The sequence below is a fragment of the Amorphotheca resinae genome, assembly GCF_003019875.1.
Source record: "Amorphotheca resinae ATCC 22711 unplaced genomic scaffold M430scaffold_2, whole genome shotgun sequence".
Taxonomy (NCBI): Eukaryota; Fungi; Ascomycota; class Leotiomycetes; order Helotiales; family Amorphothecaceae; genus Amorphotheca; species Amorphotheca resinae.
Genome location: NW_020194472.1, coordinates 1,811,319 through 1,829,651, shown reverse-complemented (window position 1 = coordinate 1,829,651; position 18,333 = coordinate 1,811,319). Strand labels below are relative to the sequence as shown.

At 48.7% G+C, this 18,333-nt stretch overlaps 4 protein-coding genes across 4 annotated transcripts; 1 reads left to right on the top strand and 3 right to left on the bottom strand.

Annotated features, from left to right (window-relative positions):
- Positions 1-360: 360 nt before the first annotated feature.
- M430DRAFT_134122 (hypothetical protein) lies at positions 361-3,489 on the bottom strand. Its single transcript, XM_024862332.1, has 6 exons — positions 3,126-3,489; positions 2,986-3,053; positions 2,898-2,929; positions 1,387-2,839; positions 985-1,278; positions 361-936 (listed from the first exon to the last, which is right to left on the bottom strand). Exons 1-6 carry the CDS (start codon positions 3,130-3,132, stop codon positions 643-645), a joined length of 2,148 nt encoding a protein of 715 aa, XP_024724171.1. The 5' UTR covers positions 3,133-3,489; the 3' UTR covers positions 361-642.
- Positions 3,490-4,078: 589 nt separating this feature from the next.
- On the bottom strand, positions 4,079-6,655 carry M430DRAFT_16286 (glycosyltransferase family 2 protein; the record flags this gene model as incomplete). The annotated part of the gene is made up of 3 exons (XM_024863434.1): positions 4,079-6,308; positions 6,368-6,534; positions 6,617-6,655. 3 exons carry the CDS (start codon positions 6,653-6,655, stop codon positions 4,079-4,081), a joined length of 2,436 nt encoding a protein of 811 aa, XP_024724170.1.
- Positions 6,656-8,471: 1,816 nt separating this feature from the next.
- Positions 8,472-12,617, bottom strand: M430DRAFT_25354 (hypothetical protein; the record flags this gene model as incomplete). Its single annotated transcript, XM_024865232.1, has 7 exons — positions 8,472-9,044; positions 9,100-9,423; positions 9,476-9,775; positions 9,824-9,978; positions 10,028-10,319; positions 10,366-12,443; positions 12,599-12,617. 7 exons carry the CDS (start codon positions 12,615-12,617, stop codon positions 8,472-8,474), a joined length of 3,741 nt encoding a protein of 1,246 aa, XP_024724169.1.
- Positions 12,618-15,511: 2,894 nt separating this feature from the next.
- Positions 15,512-18,289, top strand: M430DRAFT_95619 (hypothetical protein; the record flags this gene model as incomplete). The annotated part of the gene is made up of 2 exons (XM_024869899.1): positions 15,512-17,330; positions 17,382-18,289. 2 exons carry the CDS (start codon positions 15,512-15,514, stop codon positions 18,287-18,289), a joined length of 2,727 nt encoding a protein of 908 aa, XP_024724168.1.
- Between the last annotated feature and the right edge of the window lie 44 nt (positions 18,290-18,333).

Genomic DNA, 18,333 nt, shown 5'->3' with positions numbered 1-18,333 from the left:
AGACACGATTCCCGAACCCCAGACCCGGACGAGGACGAGGAAGAGGAAGAAGTTCGTATGTACCTATGTTTGTCTGGTTTTGATACGTGTTCTTATCTATATATCCATCAATCACCAAGGCATGCGAACAATATACCAAAACATATACCTTAGATAGATAGATATATATATAAATCCTAGGATGAATAATGAATCTCGACTTCAAATATCATCATCATCATCATCATCGTCTTCGTCAATCTAGCAGCCCGGTGCCATAATTAGATACCTTACCTAACCTTACCATACCTTACTCATATTCAAGAATCTGGCGCCTGGCGTACCTACAGCAGAAGAAGCAAGCACTCATGAAATATTCTCCAGTAAAAGAGGAGGAGATTTCAGGTCATAACTTTTTACGAAGTTTTCATGTCTATCCTTGGTTTCATCGCCATCTATGACGCAGCAGAATAGCAACAGAGTAGAGCAAGTCTCAAGTCTTCTGCTCCCGCCACCGCAAGAATTCCAGAAAAGAAAGAAAGAAAAGGGCGAAAACAAAAAGATTTCCCGCGATCCTACTACGGTGGTCAATCTGATTCGAGATTGCTAATTCCTCCCATTAGTCCCTTCATGAATCATTAACCCTTCTATGGTCATGTACATCTACTTTTCCTCTGGCTCGGTGACCTCATCCGGCTTTGCGGTTTCCGCCGCATCTGGCATTTCCTGGTCAGGCTTGTTGGCCGCCTCCTGTGCCATAGCAGCCGCCTTGGCTGCCTCAGCCATCTCGCGCTTCTTGGCGGCTTCAGCCTCCGCCGCAGCCTGGGCTGCCGCACGCTCCTCCTCGATCTTGTCAAAGTAGCGTTGGACAATTGGGCCAGCAACTGCACGGATCTCATCCATCTTGGCGATATAAACAGCCTTTGTGGCGTCCTCTCCCTCGTCGTAGAGCCAGTCCTAGTCTTGATTAGTATTTTAACTGAAAATGGAAGAAAAGAGACTCACCTCGCTGGATTCAAGCTTGGCCTTCAATTTGGTCTTCTCTTCCTCGCTGGCGAACTCGGAGTATTGGTCGTCGATCTTATTTCTCATATCGTAGATGTAGGTCTCGAGCTCGTTCTTCTTCTCTTCGGTGTCCGCAACAAGCTTGTCCTCCATGATCATAGCCGCCTCGGCTTCGGCAGCAGCGGCCTTTGAAGCCTCGTCAAGAGAAGAAGTACCGGCGACGATGGGAAGATCGCCTTTTCGGACTTGCTTCTTGACCTTTCTAGTCTTTGGTGCAGCATCCGTTTCCATTGCCTTGGGAGATGTTAGTTCAGTTTGTCCCACACGGGGACGTTTGGTGGCAGGTTCATCCTCGCACAGGGCTTGAACTGGTGCTGGGGGTTGGGGTAAGCTGAAACTCACATCTGGATCCTTCTTTTCTCCATCCTTCTCCTCTGGTATGGGCTCCTCAACCTCGACGTCCTCCACATAGTATCCCTGCTCCACGTTCAAGATACCATGCAAGTTCAAACGTGCCTTAAGCTTGCAGATCATGAAATCATCCTTGGAGTCGGCCTTCACGCCCTTGACAGTAAATCTTCCAATCCATGGGTTCATCTTGCCCGGGAGAAGTTCAGGGTTTGCGTATTTCGCCTCGAGATTGAAGGCCTCCTTCCGGTAGAATGTAAGGATCTTCGTCGATGGCATGACACCGCCTTTGTTGAAGACAGTCAGGCTGGTGTCTTCATCTGGGATGTCGGGAGATTTCTCCCATGTAAATTCGATGGGGTAGTTGACCGTGTCGTGGATAGCGAAGTCACGAACTCGGAAGACAGGTGAGAGAATAGCGCAGCTGAAAGCGCAGCCTCGGGCAACAGCCTCATCTTGGTTGAGAGTGAAGGAGAGGGGCTTGCCGAAGAACTTCTGGATGCGCTCCTTAAGAGCTGGTACACGAGTACATCCACCCACAAGCTCGATGACATCAATGTCCTCTACTTGCAGCTTCGCCTCAGCAAGAGCCTGCTCCAGGGGAACGTGGGCACGCTTGAGAAGAGGGTCAACAAGTGCCTCAAGCTCATCACGGGTCATCATTGCCGCAACGTCAATATCGTTCATCAAGGACTCGATGTTAATGGGAGCCTGTTGGTTGGCAGACAGAATCTTCTTCAACTTCTCCGAGGCAGCCTGAACACGGACCAGAGCCTTGGGGTTGCTCTTGATGTCGATCTTGTATTTACCCTTGAACTCCCTTGCAAAGTGCTCAACGAGAGCCTTGTCGAAATCACGTCCACCGAAGTGGCGATCGTATGCAGTAGATTTGACGACCAGCTCGCCCTTTCGGAATTCGACGATGGAACAGGTGTAGTTGCTGTGTCCAATGTCGACAAAGGCCACACGTCTTGGCTTCTCCTCGGCAGTTGGGAGGTCAAGCTTTGTGATACCGTAGCCAAGAGCGGCCGCAGTAGTGTCGTTCATGAGACGGAGAAGCTTTAATCCTGCAATCTCAGCGGCGTCCATAAGACTTCTTCGCTGGATATCGGTGAACCAAGCTGGAACGCTCATGACTAAGTCGGAGACAGGGAGCTTCAATTCCGCCGAAGCCGTTGCTTTGACCTTGCTCAGGAACATGGACACGAGCTGGGTCGCAGTGTATTTCTCCTTCTTGCCCAAGTACGTCACCTCCGCACCAACTTGGCCCTGGATGTCGATAAGGGGAGCCGAGACAAAGTCCTGCTCGATTTGAACATCTGGATCACTCAATGACCGACCCGCTAATCGCTTCAATGACCCCACCGTATTCTTGAGGTTGGAGATCTCTTGTGTCTTCGCGGGTTCGCCGAGGTATCGGGACTTGGGCCCGAAACCTACGAGGGAACTAACGACGAGTGTTAGTTGTTCATCTGTAGGAAGGCATTCGAAGGGGAATGACTTACGGCGTAGCTCGATTGGAGACTTCATTTGTGATCTGTTGTGCCAGTCAGTATTCCACGATGGCAGCTCCGGAGGACGGCTTGTACTTACGACATCGACACCACGGTTCCGAGCTACAGCAATGACGGTATTGAGAGTCCCGAAGTCTACACCGACGACTGCAGGATGAGGCGGTTAGCTGATAGATCGATAGGTCTCGGGCCAAGCAAGGATCGGATTTGTTTACATACCACTCATTTTCGCAACCTGGCTTGTGCTGCGGTAAAGTCCCAAATGAAGATTTCGATGAGAAAGGGGGGAAGTTGTAGAACTGGAGAGTCTGCAATTAGGAGAAAGTCGGCCGAGGTATGGGAGGGGGGTTATGTCAGTGAGTTTTGAATTTGGATTTGTGTTGTTTGCGCCGCCAATTTTTTCGAAGGCACACCTCTCGCTCTAAACTCGTCTAGCTCCAACCAGAAGCTTCGATGACTTGAGGGGCGCAACGTGGGGCCAACGACGTGACTTCAACTCGGTGTAGAGCACCGCCTCACTATTGCCACTCTCGTATTGTCTTTTAAATTGTGAAGTATTTAACCTCGAAAGCGCCAACAACACATCACATCTGCTATACATGGCGGTGAAAGATCGGGCGAGGGGAGATCTGTTGTGCCCGCGCGGATCACGTGACTAGATTGATATACGGAGCCCGGAGTCCGATAAGCTTATCAGGTGGGATGTGGTGGGGGCTCAAGGTCAATGTAGGGCTTGGACTGATACGGCTCATTACACTCGTCACATTCTACCTTGTTGTCTCTCTGGGAGGACATGCTCAACTATCACGGTATGAGTGGCTAATATGGTAATTGTCAGTCGACAGGTGGAAGCCGGTTCAAGATAGAATCCCTTGTCTTATTGACCCACCAGCAGCCCCTCGAGAACGGCCCCGCCTTGCTCCCGTCATTACTCCGTATATGTGTGCAACTCGCGGTGGAGCATTCTCGAGGGTTATGCTCGCCCACTCCACTTTACTTTACATAAGTGCGCCATGCTGGCTACGCAAATACAGTTAACAAAGTCCTTTGAAAGACAGGAGAAGGAGGGCATCAAAGCCCGGAGAATTCTTGTCATGATTTTAGTCGAACAAGGTCGGCGAAGAAAGAGCACGGTCGAAGCCTCTTGAGCGAGTGCCTGGAACTTCAAGAACCTACTCATCCTGGATATTGGGCTTGGGTGCCTGCCCACGAGTTTGGGCTTGTTCATGCTGATCCTCGAGCCCGGCCGCCAATAACCCTTCGTTGGATACGGTTCTTACCATGCTGACCAGGGCCAGAGGGCTTCTGCCGTTCCGACCCCCTGAAAGCACGGCTTGAGAGGCAGTTAGTGTACCTGCACCAGTAATGAACTCTGTACCTGTTGTAGGTTCTCCTGCTCTCTCGATCGAGGCAATGCTGTTGTAGCTACCACCTCGCTGATGGGATAGCCGACCGTAATAAGAGCCAAGAGAATCAGCAGAGTTCCTCCATTCCTCTCTCGTGGAATCGCCCTCGAAAAATCTGGAAGCCCGACCTTGAGCAATGCCCATCATATAAGCTCCTCCAGCCTCACGCTGGTTAGCTTGAGCCAGGGCATACTTCTTCTGATCCTCCTCTCCCATGATGCTCTCGACTCGCCTTGGTGTATGTACTGAGTTATCACTAGTCTGTGCCGAGATGAGGCTATCGAATGAGTCTCTGGGATCTCTAGGATGCAGTGGATTGCGTCTTGAACCGCTTGATATGGTATCGCCGATAGCAACACCGACCAAGGAATCGGTATCATGCGTGTACCATCCGCCTGGAAGTCTTTCCGCCGCTGTGAAGCGGCCCTCAATGCGTCCGGGTGGCTGTACGCCAGTAGCAGCAAATCCATGTCGTTGGGCTTCGGCTGCTGGTTTGAAGGTTTCTGGGACGACATTGAGTTCATCTCCTTCAGCGTCAGCCTTCTCAATGACCTGCTGAACAGTGGTTGTTGCGTCTGCTGAGCCTGCATCTGCTCGCGGCCCACCCCATGTTCGTTGACCTGCGGTAAATATCCCATAGACCATATAAAACCAATTAAAGAATGGGTTGATGATGAACATCAACGGATAGAGCCAGACCTTGTAACGCCTCAGTTTAGCACCGAAGTAGATCATCAAGATCCAGTTTAGGCCCAGAGATATCCCGATGAACTCGACAGGTAGATCCTTTATCTTTTTGCTTGTGGTGATGATTGCAATTACCATTATGAAGAAAAGCAGGGCAGTCGTTCGAATAGTATTTTGCATAAATCTGACCAGAACCAAGAGCGGATACCTCTTCCAAATTCGAATATCTGTCAACATGCAGACCTCGTTGGTGATGAATCCCAGGAACCAGCGGCGACGCTGCTTAATCAGGGACGGGAATGTCTGCACTGCTTCTGTCTTGCAGAATGCAGAGGTGCACATCTGGATTTGGTATCGTTTCTTCGCTCCAATCATGAACAAGTGTGTCAGCCACCTATCTTCGCCTAGGTGACATTTCCCATAGTCAAAAAGATCTTCACACTGCTCTGCTTTGTCGGCGAAGTAGTATTTGGCCATCCTTCGGAAGGCTGAGAAACGCAGCATTGTCAAGGCCCCGGGCAGGCAAGTGACCGAACCACACCCCGATTCTACAGTTCGCTCGAACAGTTGGCCATGTATGTATTCGATGTCTTGGAGAAGGGTGATCAGGCTATGCTTCTTGGTGGTGGAAGTAATCACCCCAGTCATCGCCAACATATCTCTCGAGTTCCCAGGGCTCATTTGCATGTCATAGACGAAGTTCTGGAGGCATACTCGGTCAAGTATGCAATCTGAGTCGATGAAAAGAATAAAAAGATCGTCATTACGTTTTAGGTACGATGTGTAGACCTTGTCGATGAGCTTAAAAGTAGCCTTCTGACAATGCCGCTTTCCTCCGTGTGGGAACCTAGAAACGGTAATTCGAGCAGTTCGATAGGTCACGTCGATACTTTTGGGATAGGTGTCTAGAGAAAGAGGTACACCGAGTCTTCCAATGGTCTTGAGGTATAACTCATCCTCCTGACTGCCATCGAAGGAGAGGAAGACATGAATGCAAGACGGTGGATAGTCGCAGTCAACTACGGAATCGATTGCCGTAATCAAGACTTCGGGTTCCTCTTTGTAGCATGGCATCACAATAACAATCTTTGGAGCAGAAGTCTCGTCTAAGACTTCCTTTATCCGCTTTGTTCTTCCAAGTGAGTGTGTCACCTGCTGATAGACACACAAGAGCCAAGGAATTGTCAAGAGACCCGCAAATGACCAGAACCCGAACCATTGGAGGAAGGATACCATACGCATTGGAAAGTATTGTGTTATATGACTCGGTAGTGGAAGGGTGACCAGCATTACTGGTAGGAAAATGAATCTAAACCCAAGTGAGAGAAGTCCAACAAGTGTAACCACCTCATGGTTTGTAAGACATACCTTAGAATTGTGAATGCAGTCGCAACTGCCATTGCCAAAACCTTGACCGACCAGTGCTCAGCCTTTTGATAGACTTTGACAAGGCAGTATAGGAATGCTGCGAGCCAGAGAAACCATTCGAGAAATGCAGCTACCATCACTGTGCCCACAATGGCTACGTAGACAATCTATCGAAGCTTTGTGTCAGTAGATTCTCAGTATGCCATAGCAGATAGATGTTGAGATGTTGAAGAAGTTGGATGGACTTACGTCTTTGACGGGCCATGGTGATGTGTCGAATTCGGACATATTGGGCAGTAGAGACGATCGGAGGAACAATGTCTTTTGTCGTTGAAGAAGATGGAAGAGCCTCTGAATCACGTCAAAGGCACATTACCAAAGAGGTAATGCAAGGATCCGAAAAAAGAAGCCACCTGGGATTGGGAAAAGGGTAGCTGCAGCAAAATGCGTCAGTCGCGTCTCTGCCTGTTCTCCAAATATCCCAAATCCCCGACCGAGATGTGAATGTGATTTACTTCTAGAAATATTCAGTCCCTTGTAATCATCGTCAGCGTTTCTCCTGCTGTTTGCTATGAATAAGGGCAAACATCAATACAATAAATACCTGGTCTGTGCCATACACGAGCTGAGATCATATGCAGTGATCCGCCGGCTGAATCGAATCAGAGACTCGACGCGTCAACTTGGAGAAGTCAGCAGGCAGAGGATGACTTAATAGTTGCGGCTTCACAACGCCTGTGGGTATTCGAGATGTACCTGGCAGAATCGAATAAGGCAGGTTTGGCTGTATGTTCAGCGGCTCCACCATTGTGTGTCTTTGTGAGATGGGGCAGATCTAGATAAATGAATAGACGGCAGGATGTTTGCGAGGACTCCCAGAACGATCGTAGATGTTTCGTAGAGAAGTGACAAGGCAATTGCACGATTGTGGTGCACGCCAGACAAGGCTGAGCTGAAGCCTAGCAGAGTAAAAACAAAGATATATAGTCGCAAAAAAGACATTTCATTATCAATCTCATTAAGAAAATTCAACTCACTACCTTACTTGGGAAATCAGGATAAAGTATGGACTGAACTGATCCAAGATCCAGATTCTGAAGCTTTGCAAAAGCTCTGTAATAAGATGAACTGGCTATGATTCTGTAATTGAGATGACGACATGGCTCCTTCCCTTTCACCAAGGGCTACCTACCTTAGAATCATGGGAGAAACTCACTATGGCCTGAGATATTGAGGAAGTTACAGTAGGTACTGTAGAAGTCCCGGTGGTGTAATCGCAAGAAACTTCGATAATGCAGTGCAGTGCTTGAGCCACCGAAACGAGCAGTCTAAAGCTTTCTTTTCCCCTTTCTGCCCCTTGCCGTAATACCCCTAGCCTTTACTTCTCCGCAAATACCTACCAAGCTCCTTTTCTAGAAACATAAAACGCATCCTGCAACTGCTTTTGTGCACAAGACTGTCCTGACCCCATGCCCTTTATTTTGGAGAGACTGGTTGCGGAAGCACTGACTTACCAACAACATCACACGTTTCACGCATAAAGGTTGTGAATACACCCAACTGAAAGGCAAAATGGAGAGCCGTGCGCTTTATCAGCTGGAGTTGGGGCAGTTATCTTCAGGAGCACCAGAATGTTCCAAGAATACGAGTAGAAGGAGTGAGTTTCCGTTCTGTCGAGAGCAAGTAGCAAAGAAAATCTTCTCCATCCACGGCCTATCTGTCGCCCTTCAACCCCTCAAGATCCATCCTCTCGCGGCCCAATCCCGCTAAACAAGGGAGCAACCTTCCCATCCAATCATTTTCCATCTCTCTCGTCCACCACGTCGCAACATTGCTGCCTCTGTTCGCACGACAGGGGCGTACTCGTCTCCCTGTATGTGTCGTTCTCATCAACCCCAAAACGGAGGGTCAGAGTCGAGACTCGAGTGTCGTTCGCATCGAAGCAGAGAAGAAGCTAGTCAAGCAACTAAGAAGAACTCAGTGGCTAAACTACATGTCTCATCATGTCCTATTATCCCCACATTGTGCGGGGGCTACGGTCAGCTTTCTTCGTTCTACGATACTTGTACATGAAGTATAACATAAAAACAATTATCTCGCGACACTACTTCTCCTGGTCGACTTTTGAAGCTGCCTTCCTGGAAGCATGCTCTTGGAGAATTTCTCGCCTTGTCAGTCTTCCTCTGCCTGTGGTTCTTGGAAATTTTCGGTGTGGCTGAGCTTGTCGCGGAGGGGTAACACTAAAACCACGAACGGAATTGCCCATCCGAAGGAGTGGTTGCTTCGGAGCAATATCCGCCCCACGATTGTGCTCGGGAGAAGGCGTGTTTTCAATTTGTTCAACAAGTAAAGAATGAGACTTTTTCTCGGGATCATACCAATCGACATCACTGAGTTGCAATTTCCTAGCGCGCTGACCGCTGCGATTATTACTAGACTTGTCAGGCCTGGAATAACTCGCGCTGATAGCCTTCTCGAGACCTGCGTTGTATGCGTGAATATTTGGATTCGGAGGCAAGGGTGCAAGTAAAGAGTCACCATCTTGTTCATCGCCTTCACGGAGGTCGTAATTCAGGACTAGATTCTTGATCCGTTGCTGCTCCTCACGTTCGGCAGCTTGTTGGGTTTTCATCGCGATCGCGAAAGTTGAGTCGGAGGGAAGAGCAACGGTGCGAGTCTGGGGAATGGATGTTAGCAACCGCATAGATGATTGATCAACTACTTGGACTGACATGTTGGCGATTGCCTCGCTTTGTGAGGAGTGAGAAAGCCATTGTACCATTTGGGGTACTAGGACTAGCCGATTCCTCAGTCCACGAATCATTTGCAATATTGGTCTCGCGCTCTTTGCGTCTCATTGGCAGTGGAACATCGAACGTAGGTTTGCGGTCGTGTTTTCGCGATTCTAGACTTTCAGCCATCATCCTAGCATACTCACGCTCAAATTCTGCTTCATCTTCAGGATCAACTTCTTCCTCCTGTCGTGTTACGACAATCGATTCTTCTTCAGAGTCAGTGCCCGGTGCAGAGGGGGCTGCATCGCCATTTGTATCAACCTATTGAAGTAAGTAAATTTGAACTTGATATACTGACATCGACCAAGCTTACTTCTGCATCGTCATCTGATTCAGAGTCCTCGTCTGCCTCAGCGATGCCGGCTTCGGCTTCAGCTTCAGCTTCGCCATCATCAATTTCAACATCCGACGGACCATCACTATCAGGCTCTGTGGGCTCGGCGACCTTGTCAAGCCCAGACGTCTTTTGATCCTGTGCAACAGCAAGTTGGAAAGCTCGACTAGCTTCTTCGAGATTAGAGGCGAGCTTCCATTGAGGTCTTGTCAGGGCAAAGACGTCTTGTACGATGAACTCAATATCCATGGGAAGGGTATCCTTGGTGTAAATGTAGTACTAAACTTCATGAGCTTCCTTGTTCTTTTTGACACCTGAAGTCCTTACCTGAAAGAAGGAAAGAAAATAATCGAGCTTCTTGCCTGCAGCCCCGCGATTGAAGAAGATACCGCAGGTCTCCAGCAGAGTAGCAACCAGACGAATGCGGAAGAAGTCATCTGGCATGTCAAAAGGATTAAGTCGGCCGGGAATTGGGGCACCACCTAGATCTCGTATCAGCGTTCGCCCAAGGAAAATGCTCTTCCCACATACCATGTCCGAAGGTCATGATCCTATACATTGTGTCAAAGATGACGGGATGGTCAACCATGCGGTAGTTGTAGAGCTCGCCAAGATACTTGACTTCTGCTAGCCGGCGCTGGTTAAATTTGAAGTCATTCTGCTCCAAGCCAAGCACGATGTATTCCAAAACGTTGTCAATGACGGTTGTGACAAAATCTTGATGATACCGATACAATGCGCTTGCAAGGATTGCAAGGAGATGAATATTGCCATACTTGACTTTGCCAGGTTTGGAGAAGATCTTTTCCAATATAGCAACAACCTTTATAGATTAGATACTGCTTATCTAGATTTGGGAAATAACTTACCTCGGGTTCTTCCCAGTGGAGTCTCCGAATCTGCTTGAGGATTCTGGTATAATTACGGTTGTTCATATCCAAATATACCAGCTTGCGAATGAACAAATCCATTGGGGTTCTTTCTTTCTGTTCAATAGCAGCTCTGACTGGAGGATCGACATAGTAGACAGCATTCTCGATGAGCATTCGCTCTTGTTGTCCAATATGCTGTACAGACTTCTTGCGCTTCAGCGTCTCCAAGAAAGAGGTCATGCGAGGAGATGTGTCGGGATTTCGTAGCAGGTATCGTCCGCAATTCTCAAGCAAATTACATATGATCTCGATGTTCATTCTCGAAAAGTCATCTAGACTGACCTTCAGGCAATGGAAGATAACGTGCTCCGGAACTACCCCAAATTTTGTCAATTCGGCAATATATCGGATATTTCCAAGTCGAGCTTGGCCTAGAAATTCCTTCTCTTTACGTCGCTGCAGACTTCGGAACTCCTGGTCGAGATGATCAACGAGACCTTTTGTGACATCTGGCATATATCTGCCCAGGGTAGCGACAAGCCGAGCATAGAATGGAAGCAGGTCGCTGCGACCTTTGGGAACTTCCTGAACCGTCTTTATGAGTCGATTTCGAGATGCTTTAGAGTTGAGAAAGCAGAAGTCGATAGCAGCTTGATCAACTGAATCTTTGCTCGTGAGATCCGGGAACCGTGCCAGAAGAGCATCAACTTGGGCTCCAATAGTCTTGTTTGCAATAGCTGTAGATTGATCTTCCTCCTTTGTACTTGTCGGACTGGTATCTGTGGTTTCGGCTGGGTCGATTTTCTTGCCAACTTGCTCGTCGGTGTCTGTTTTCTTCTTTTTTCCGTCTTCAAGTAGCATCCCAGGAACTTTGCCCTTCAAGTCGACGAGATTCTCATAAAAGCGTCTCTCTTCTTCGTCCTCCCAGATACCAGCGCCATCACTTTCACCTCGCAGATATTCGCCAGTCTTTACGAGACCTATTCCCCCACTCCCAGTGGCTGCAGAATCCTCGGAGTCTTTGAGGTCTGGCATTTCTCCGCCAATGGCATCTGCAAGAACCTGTGCATTCGACACAAGTCGTTCTTGCGCTTTGACGGCTTTTTCATAACTGGCTTGCCGATCCTCAAACACCTGGCCAGACTTCACGTATGCTTCGGCATCTTTTCGTGCCTGCTTTCCAATAGCCTTCTGATCGCGAATGACATGGGCCTTGACATCTTCAAAATATCTTTTCAAGATGTTACGAAATCGTTCCTGGAGCTCAGGCGACGCAAGGGGAGGATCCTCCGTAGTATCTACTACTGGTGTCTCTTCAGAAGAGTCCTCGTCTGCTTCGGTAGCACCATTTGTGATTTTCGTAACGCCGTCCTCCTCAACCGTCTTCCGACCCTCGGATCCAGCTTCTTTGACACCCAGTATATCCCAGCTAAATGCCTTGACGAAAATGACGAGCAATGGCAGATTGGCGTGCTCCCTATCATGCCCAAGTAAATCCTTGAGAACTTCTAGGGGAAATGGTTCTGCGCCACCTCCTTTGCTGGAACTACTGGCCTTTGCCTTGGCATCCGATGCCTTACTAGAAGTGGTGGAAAGAGATTCCTTACCCCGCGAAGCATCGTCCGGGCGACTAACATCATCCAGTGTTCGCAAAACGCCAACAAGCCATAATTCCGTAACTACTCTTAACAATACTCTCTGGCGCGTGATCCGTTCCTTCTCTTCCTTCTCTCTGGCGTCTGGAGCAAGAGTCTTGAGCAATGACTTCTCCGGAGTAGCCAATCCCTTGCCCACGAGCCAACCAAGAAACTCTGTGAATTCTGCCGGCCCAAAGCGCTGGTGTAATGCGCTGACTATCTCCACCCCAGCTTCAATTTCGCCTGGCGACTTTAACTTGCATAGACCTTCGTAGCATGCGGATATGATCTCGGAGAGGTATTTGTGTAGGCTAAGCGTTCGGATTTCTTGCAGGAAGGTGCTGAGAGTTGGCGCCGTGATTGCAGTGCGCAAGCGCTTTATGAAGGCAGTATTCTTCTTTAGGGACGAGTCAAGGGACTTGTTAACAGGGTAGATATCTAAAGAGCGATGTCAGATGATTCCAAGTGCCAGTCTTCCTGATTTACCGACCTTTCTCCCCATCCCAAGCACGACGGTTCAAGTCGCGTAACTCGCCTTCAGTTCATGATGTCAGCAGGATGTCCCCTGTTTTGGAGATGGTATGTAGGCTTACGCTTCCTCTGACGATCCATCGCTGTAGACCTGAGTCTGCCCCGGCGGGATGCTGAGTAGCGAAGTCAATAAGGTTTGTTGTGCCCTTCCGTGTGCCCCCCACATTCGTGGATTCTAGGGACGCATGAAGGACCGGTAAAAGTGAGACCTTACAGAGGCAATGAAATGCATCTGAATTGGCTGTTGTCAAACCGATTTGTCTGCGATGGCTTGCCAGTTGTCGACTATCGTTGGAGGGGTCGTTGCGTCAGCGGCAAACAAATGCTGTATTTGGGTTTTGGCGTGTAGGATTTTGATACATTGCAATCAAGGACCGATAGAAAGCTCGATACGCGGAATTTAGCGCGCCTTCCCGATCCTGGCGCTAAACTGCATCCAACTCCAACATCTCTCACCTCTTCGATGCACAAGTTCCAAAGGTCTTTGGATGTACTTTTTTCCTGAAGAGCCAGAACGTGATTCACAGCATAGCATGATCTGGGCCTCCGCAGCTAGGAGAGAACAGGCCGCATCCAGGTCTCGACGCTGCTAAGTAAGTCTACCGATTTTCTTGCTCAGGCTGCCTCGGTTCGCCTCATTCCTACGGAGTAGGTAGGTGGCCTGACAGCTTCATCCCATGCCTCGGATTTCAGCACGGATGGTTCTGTCTTACGATTAGGACTACTTGGCTATATTTATAGGCAGATGATACCATGACCAAGGGCTGGGCGGCTGGACCCTGCCTAGGCTACCTACTGTAAGTAAGGTAAGGCAGGTAGATATCCAACTAACGATCTTCTACGCCTCTTTTCGGTTTCTCATATAATCTCCTATCAACTTCATCGAACTCATATACAGTACAATAAGATTATTGGTCCTTCGGTAGTCGTTGGACACTCTAAGCACTTTCGTTCAAATAAAGCTTCGTCGAAAGGCTGGCCCGTTGCTGTTCGACATCAAATGGTGAACTGCCATCGAGCATGACAGTCAACCCGATCTCTGAACAATACAATGATTCGGTGGCGTTTAATCTTGAGAGGGGTTTCTTTCGAACCGTCCAAGCTTTGAGAACCATCAGTGTGTGTTCTCCCGGGGCTCACTGCTCTGCTTGTCATTGTTAGCTTCAAATCAAGCCACACTGAATTATCCAGGATAGGCATAGGTTGCATTTCGAAGGAGTTGATTTAGCAGCAAATTGAGCTTCCCCAGATTTCATAAAGTGCCTAGATTCACATTTGCTTTCAAAACATGTATCCAGTCCAATCAAGTGGTCGTTGTCGCACATCTTTACCTCACTCAAAACTCAAGTTTGGATCCAGACTAACATCAGTCCAGTTGAGCAGCCCAGGCGTATCGTATGTACCAGGATATCCATAGGAAAACCCCATGTGTTATTATCTTCCTGATTGGAAATACTCCCTGCCACAGAGACCCATTCGCAGCTATTGGTACCACGGCAAGATACATCTTGGAGAAAACGGGGTACAAGATAGGCTGTGGCCAGAGCAGTGGAGAGATTAAACAGGTGGCAGTTGCTCTCCGGCGAGAGTCGAGTCGAATTAGAAAAGTACCACATGATGCCCCCCTTTAGTTGCTGGCAGTGGTATGCCGGGTGAAATCTTGTCGGTCAGATAGGCCCCTGCATTCCATCTTTGCTGTTATCTGGGAGATCAAAGAACGAAAGGAATATCATATCATGGTCGGGCTAAGAACCAAAATCGCCCAAAAATTGCAATGGCTCGTACGGATCTGACAGTCCATCGAGAATATTGTGGGCAGCTTCGGGAGAGGTTCCACGTTGACGACGAGGGAGAAACTCGCCCTTATATCTCATTGATGTCCCGTTGTCATCAAGCTGATTCCAATTCCCTCGTCCCAAGACTAATGGTACGGTACCTTTGGCGAAAGCACGTGAGGGAACCTCTCGAGTGTCAAGGAGTTGTGTAGACCCTATTTATGGTTCTGTTTGATAAGACGCGAATCAGTCTTTATAATCGGATCGGAGCATAATTATGGGTGCGGTCCAAGATCCAACAACACTCGTCGCTGGCGATTGCGCTTATTAATCTTAAATACACAGTCATGAGGGCCGGACATCGCCGCACGCAGTAACACTGCGAGATCCTCGACGTTGGACTGCACCGAGTATTTATCGCGATTCGCGATTGTCCCGCGGTAAAGGCGGCCCGCGAAAGGTCAAGAGTGGCGGGCTAGACCCTCCTTACGTGTGCCTGGCTCTGCGTTGCAGGTTTAGAACTTGTGTAACTTTGGATGGCATTTTCCTTATTTTCCTTCTTGTCGCACTTTTTCCTGCTTTTCCAAGGAGTTGACTTAAGTTATCCGGAACCAAGTGCTATCAACTTGCTATCTCTCTTTGGATAGGTGTGTCGTCCACTTAGGCCGGGGGTTAGCGAAGAGCAGTTTTGAACATTTCCGCCTGTTGCGAATTTTCGACCAATCACAGAGCAGGATTTCCGTTGATTGGCACTTATTACGCACTTATTCCGTACACCTCCTAGGAGACTTTTTTGCGCAAAGGACATCCGCGGAAGTTGCATTTTTCTGGAAATCTGCATACCATACCACTGGGAGAGCGTCCTGGTAGGTTTGGGTCCAATGCTGATGGAACCCGTAAGGTACTAAAGTTACTACTGAGAGAGCATGGTGCGGTGTTTCTTCTTGCTTACTCCTCATTCATTCTCCTGCCTTGGAAGTATTATACACGGTGCGATAATACATACACCTATCCATCTTTTCTCACTCTTTCATCTCTTCATCTCATCGCACTTCAAGCAACCACTGTCCCCTTTTCATGTAAGGCTGGCGATATCCACAGCCTCGATGCTGTAGTATTGCCGAATTTGGATTGTATCTTCAACTCACCCAATATTTCAAGTCCTCACACATCGTTTGGCTTAAGATAGCCTTACGGATAATGCCCAGAGCTACAGCCTCACTTACCCCTCCATGCACGGGGGCAGACGCCCAGAAACCGGGCACCCAGCTATCAGACACTTCATTCCGATTACCACCTACACCACTTACACCACCGAAATCTGAGGACAACAGCAGCGAGGAATCTGATAGCTCGGCTACACTTTCAAGAACAAACAGCGAAACTATCCTAGAACCGCGATATCCCCTTCCGCCACGTTCAAATCCTCCGAGAGAAATTCTCAAAGAAGACCTAAAGACTCCAGATAAACACGTTCCCCGAGATCCTCGACTTATTCGTCTGACCGGCATTCATCCATTCAACGTCGAGGCGCCACTCAGTGACCTCTATAATGACGGCTGGCTCACATCTCCTGAGCTTTTCTATGTCCGCAACCATGGAGCCGTTCCCGAAGTTGACGATGCCACGATCCCTGATTGGGAATTTTCGATAGAAGGAATGGTCAAACACCCAATTACCATGACGCTCAGGCAACTGATATCAGATTACGAACAAATTACTGTTCCTATCACCTTGGTCTGTGCCGGCAATCGGAGGAAGGAACAAAACCAGGTTCGGAAAACGAAGGGTTTCTCGTGGGGTGCTGCCGGTGTATCTAATGCATTATGGACTGGTGTTCCTATGATGGAATTGCTCAAAAGGGCTATGCCTCTACGAGGGGCAAAATATGTCTGCATGGAAGGTGCGGATAAGTTGCCCAATGGTTACTATGGCACATCTGTCAAGTTAAATTGGGCTATGGATCCCAACAGGGGAATTATGGTGGCCTACAAAATGAACGGAGAGATGCTCCGTCCGGACCATGGAAAGCCGTTGCGATGTGTGGTGCCAGGACAAATCGGTGGCCGAAGTGTGAAGTGGCTGAAGAAACTCATCGTCACGGCGAAACCTAGCGACAACTGGTATCATATTTATGATAACCGCGTATTGCCTACAATGGTGAGCCCGGATCAGAGCGCCAATGAGCCACAATGGTGGATGGATGACCGATATGCAATATATGATTTGAACACAAACAGTGCTATGGCGTATCCAGCACACGAGGAAAAGCTATCCCTCGTCAATGGGCGTGAGACATATCGAGTCAAGGGATACGCTTATGGGGGAGGCGGAAGGAGGATTACAAGAGTCGAGGTGACATTAGATAAAGGAAAGTCCTGGGCGTTGGCCGACATCAGATATCACGAAGATGACTATCGGGATCATGCCGATGAAAACGAGATGTTATATGGCGGTAAAATCGACATGGGATGGCGAGAAACCTGTTTCTCCTGGTGCTTTTGGGAGATAGATGTCAAAGTTGAAGATATGAGAAAAGCAGGCGATATTATGGTTCGAGCAATGGATGAGGGCTTGCATATCCAGCCTAGGGATATGTACTGGAGTGTACTTGGTATGATGAACAATCCGTGGTACCGAGTCACGATCACCAAAGAAGACAATTACCTTCTCTTTGAGCACCCTACACAACCAGCTCTTATGCCAGGAGGGTGGATGGAAAAAGTTAACAAGAGGGGCGGAGATCTCGCAAATGGTTTCTGGGGTGAGGAGATGGGTACAGAGGCAGAAGAGAAAAAGCTTGTCGAGGCAAAGCCAGAAATCAAAATGACCAAGGATGGGCTCGATAAAACCATCAGCATTGAGGAATTACAGAAACATGACACAGAAGCAAATCCCTGGTTTGTAGTAAACGGCGAAGTCTATGATGGGACGGCTTTCCTTGAAGGTCATCCGGGAGGAGCAACGAGTATCACTGGTGTTGCCGGCCAAGATGCCACTGATGAATTCATGGCTATCCGTATGTTTCAAGCCATATCGTTTAATAAATACACCTGCTAACGCCTCCTAGACTCGGAAACGGCAAAGAAAATGATGCCATTCTACCATATCGGCTCCCTGGATGAATCTTCGCGGGCCAACCTCGCCAATCATGAAGAAGTCTCGGCCGAATCTTCAGAGTTGCGGCCTGTCTTCCTTCAACCCAAGACCTGGACTAAAGGTATTCTTTCCGCCAAAAAGAAAGTCTCCGCCGACACCCGTATCCTCACCTTCACCCTCGAACACAAAGACCAGATCGTTGGCTTGCCGATCGGTCAACATCTCATGATTCGCCTACGCGACCCAGTCACCCGCGAGGCTATCATCCGCTCCTACACACCCATTTCCGAAGGCAACGAAAAGGGTGTCCTGCACGTGCTAGTGAAAGTCTACTTTCCCACGAAAGAAAAGCCAGGCGGCAGAATGACCCAAGCACTAGAGGCCATCCCCGTCGGACATTTCGTAGATTTCCGTGGCCCGATAGGGAAATTTCAGTACCTCGGTCGGGGGGCGTGCGAGATCATGGGGAAGCCACGACAGGTCAAGAGATTTATCATGATCTGTGGCGGCAGTGGAATCACGCCGATTTTCCAGGTCTTGAGAGCGGTGCTGAAGGATGCTGAAGATCCGACTACGTGTCTTGTGTTGGATGGGAATCGTCTGGAAGAGGATATCCTGTGTAGAGAGGAGATGGACGCCTTGATCAAGGGAAATGAAGGACGTTGTCGTCTCCTGCACGCGCTTAGCAAACCTTCAGATTCATGGACAGGGTACCGAGGACGAATTGGGAAAGAACTGTTAGAGCAAGAGGTCGGCATGTGCACGTCGAAGAATGGGGAGGAGTTGGTGTTGATCTGTGGCCCCGAGGCGTTGGAGAAGAGCGTACATGGATTTTTAAACGAGATGGGGTGGAAGGATGAAGATTTGTTATTCTTTTAAGAGGGGGGAAAGGCGTAGAAGAAAGGAGGGAAGCATGCATGCAT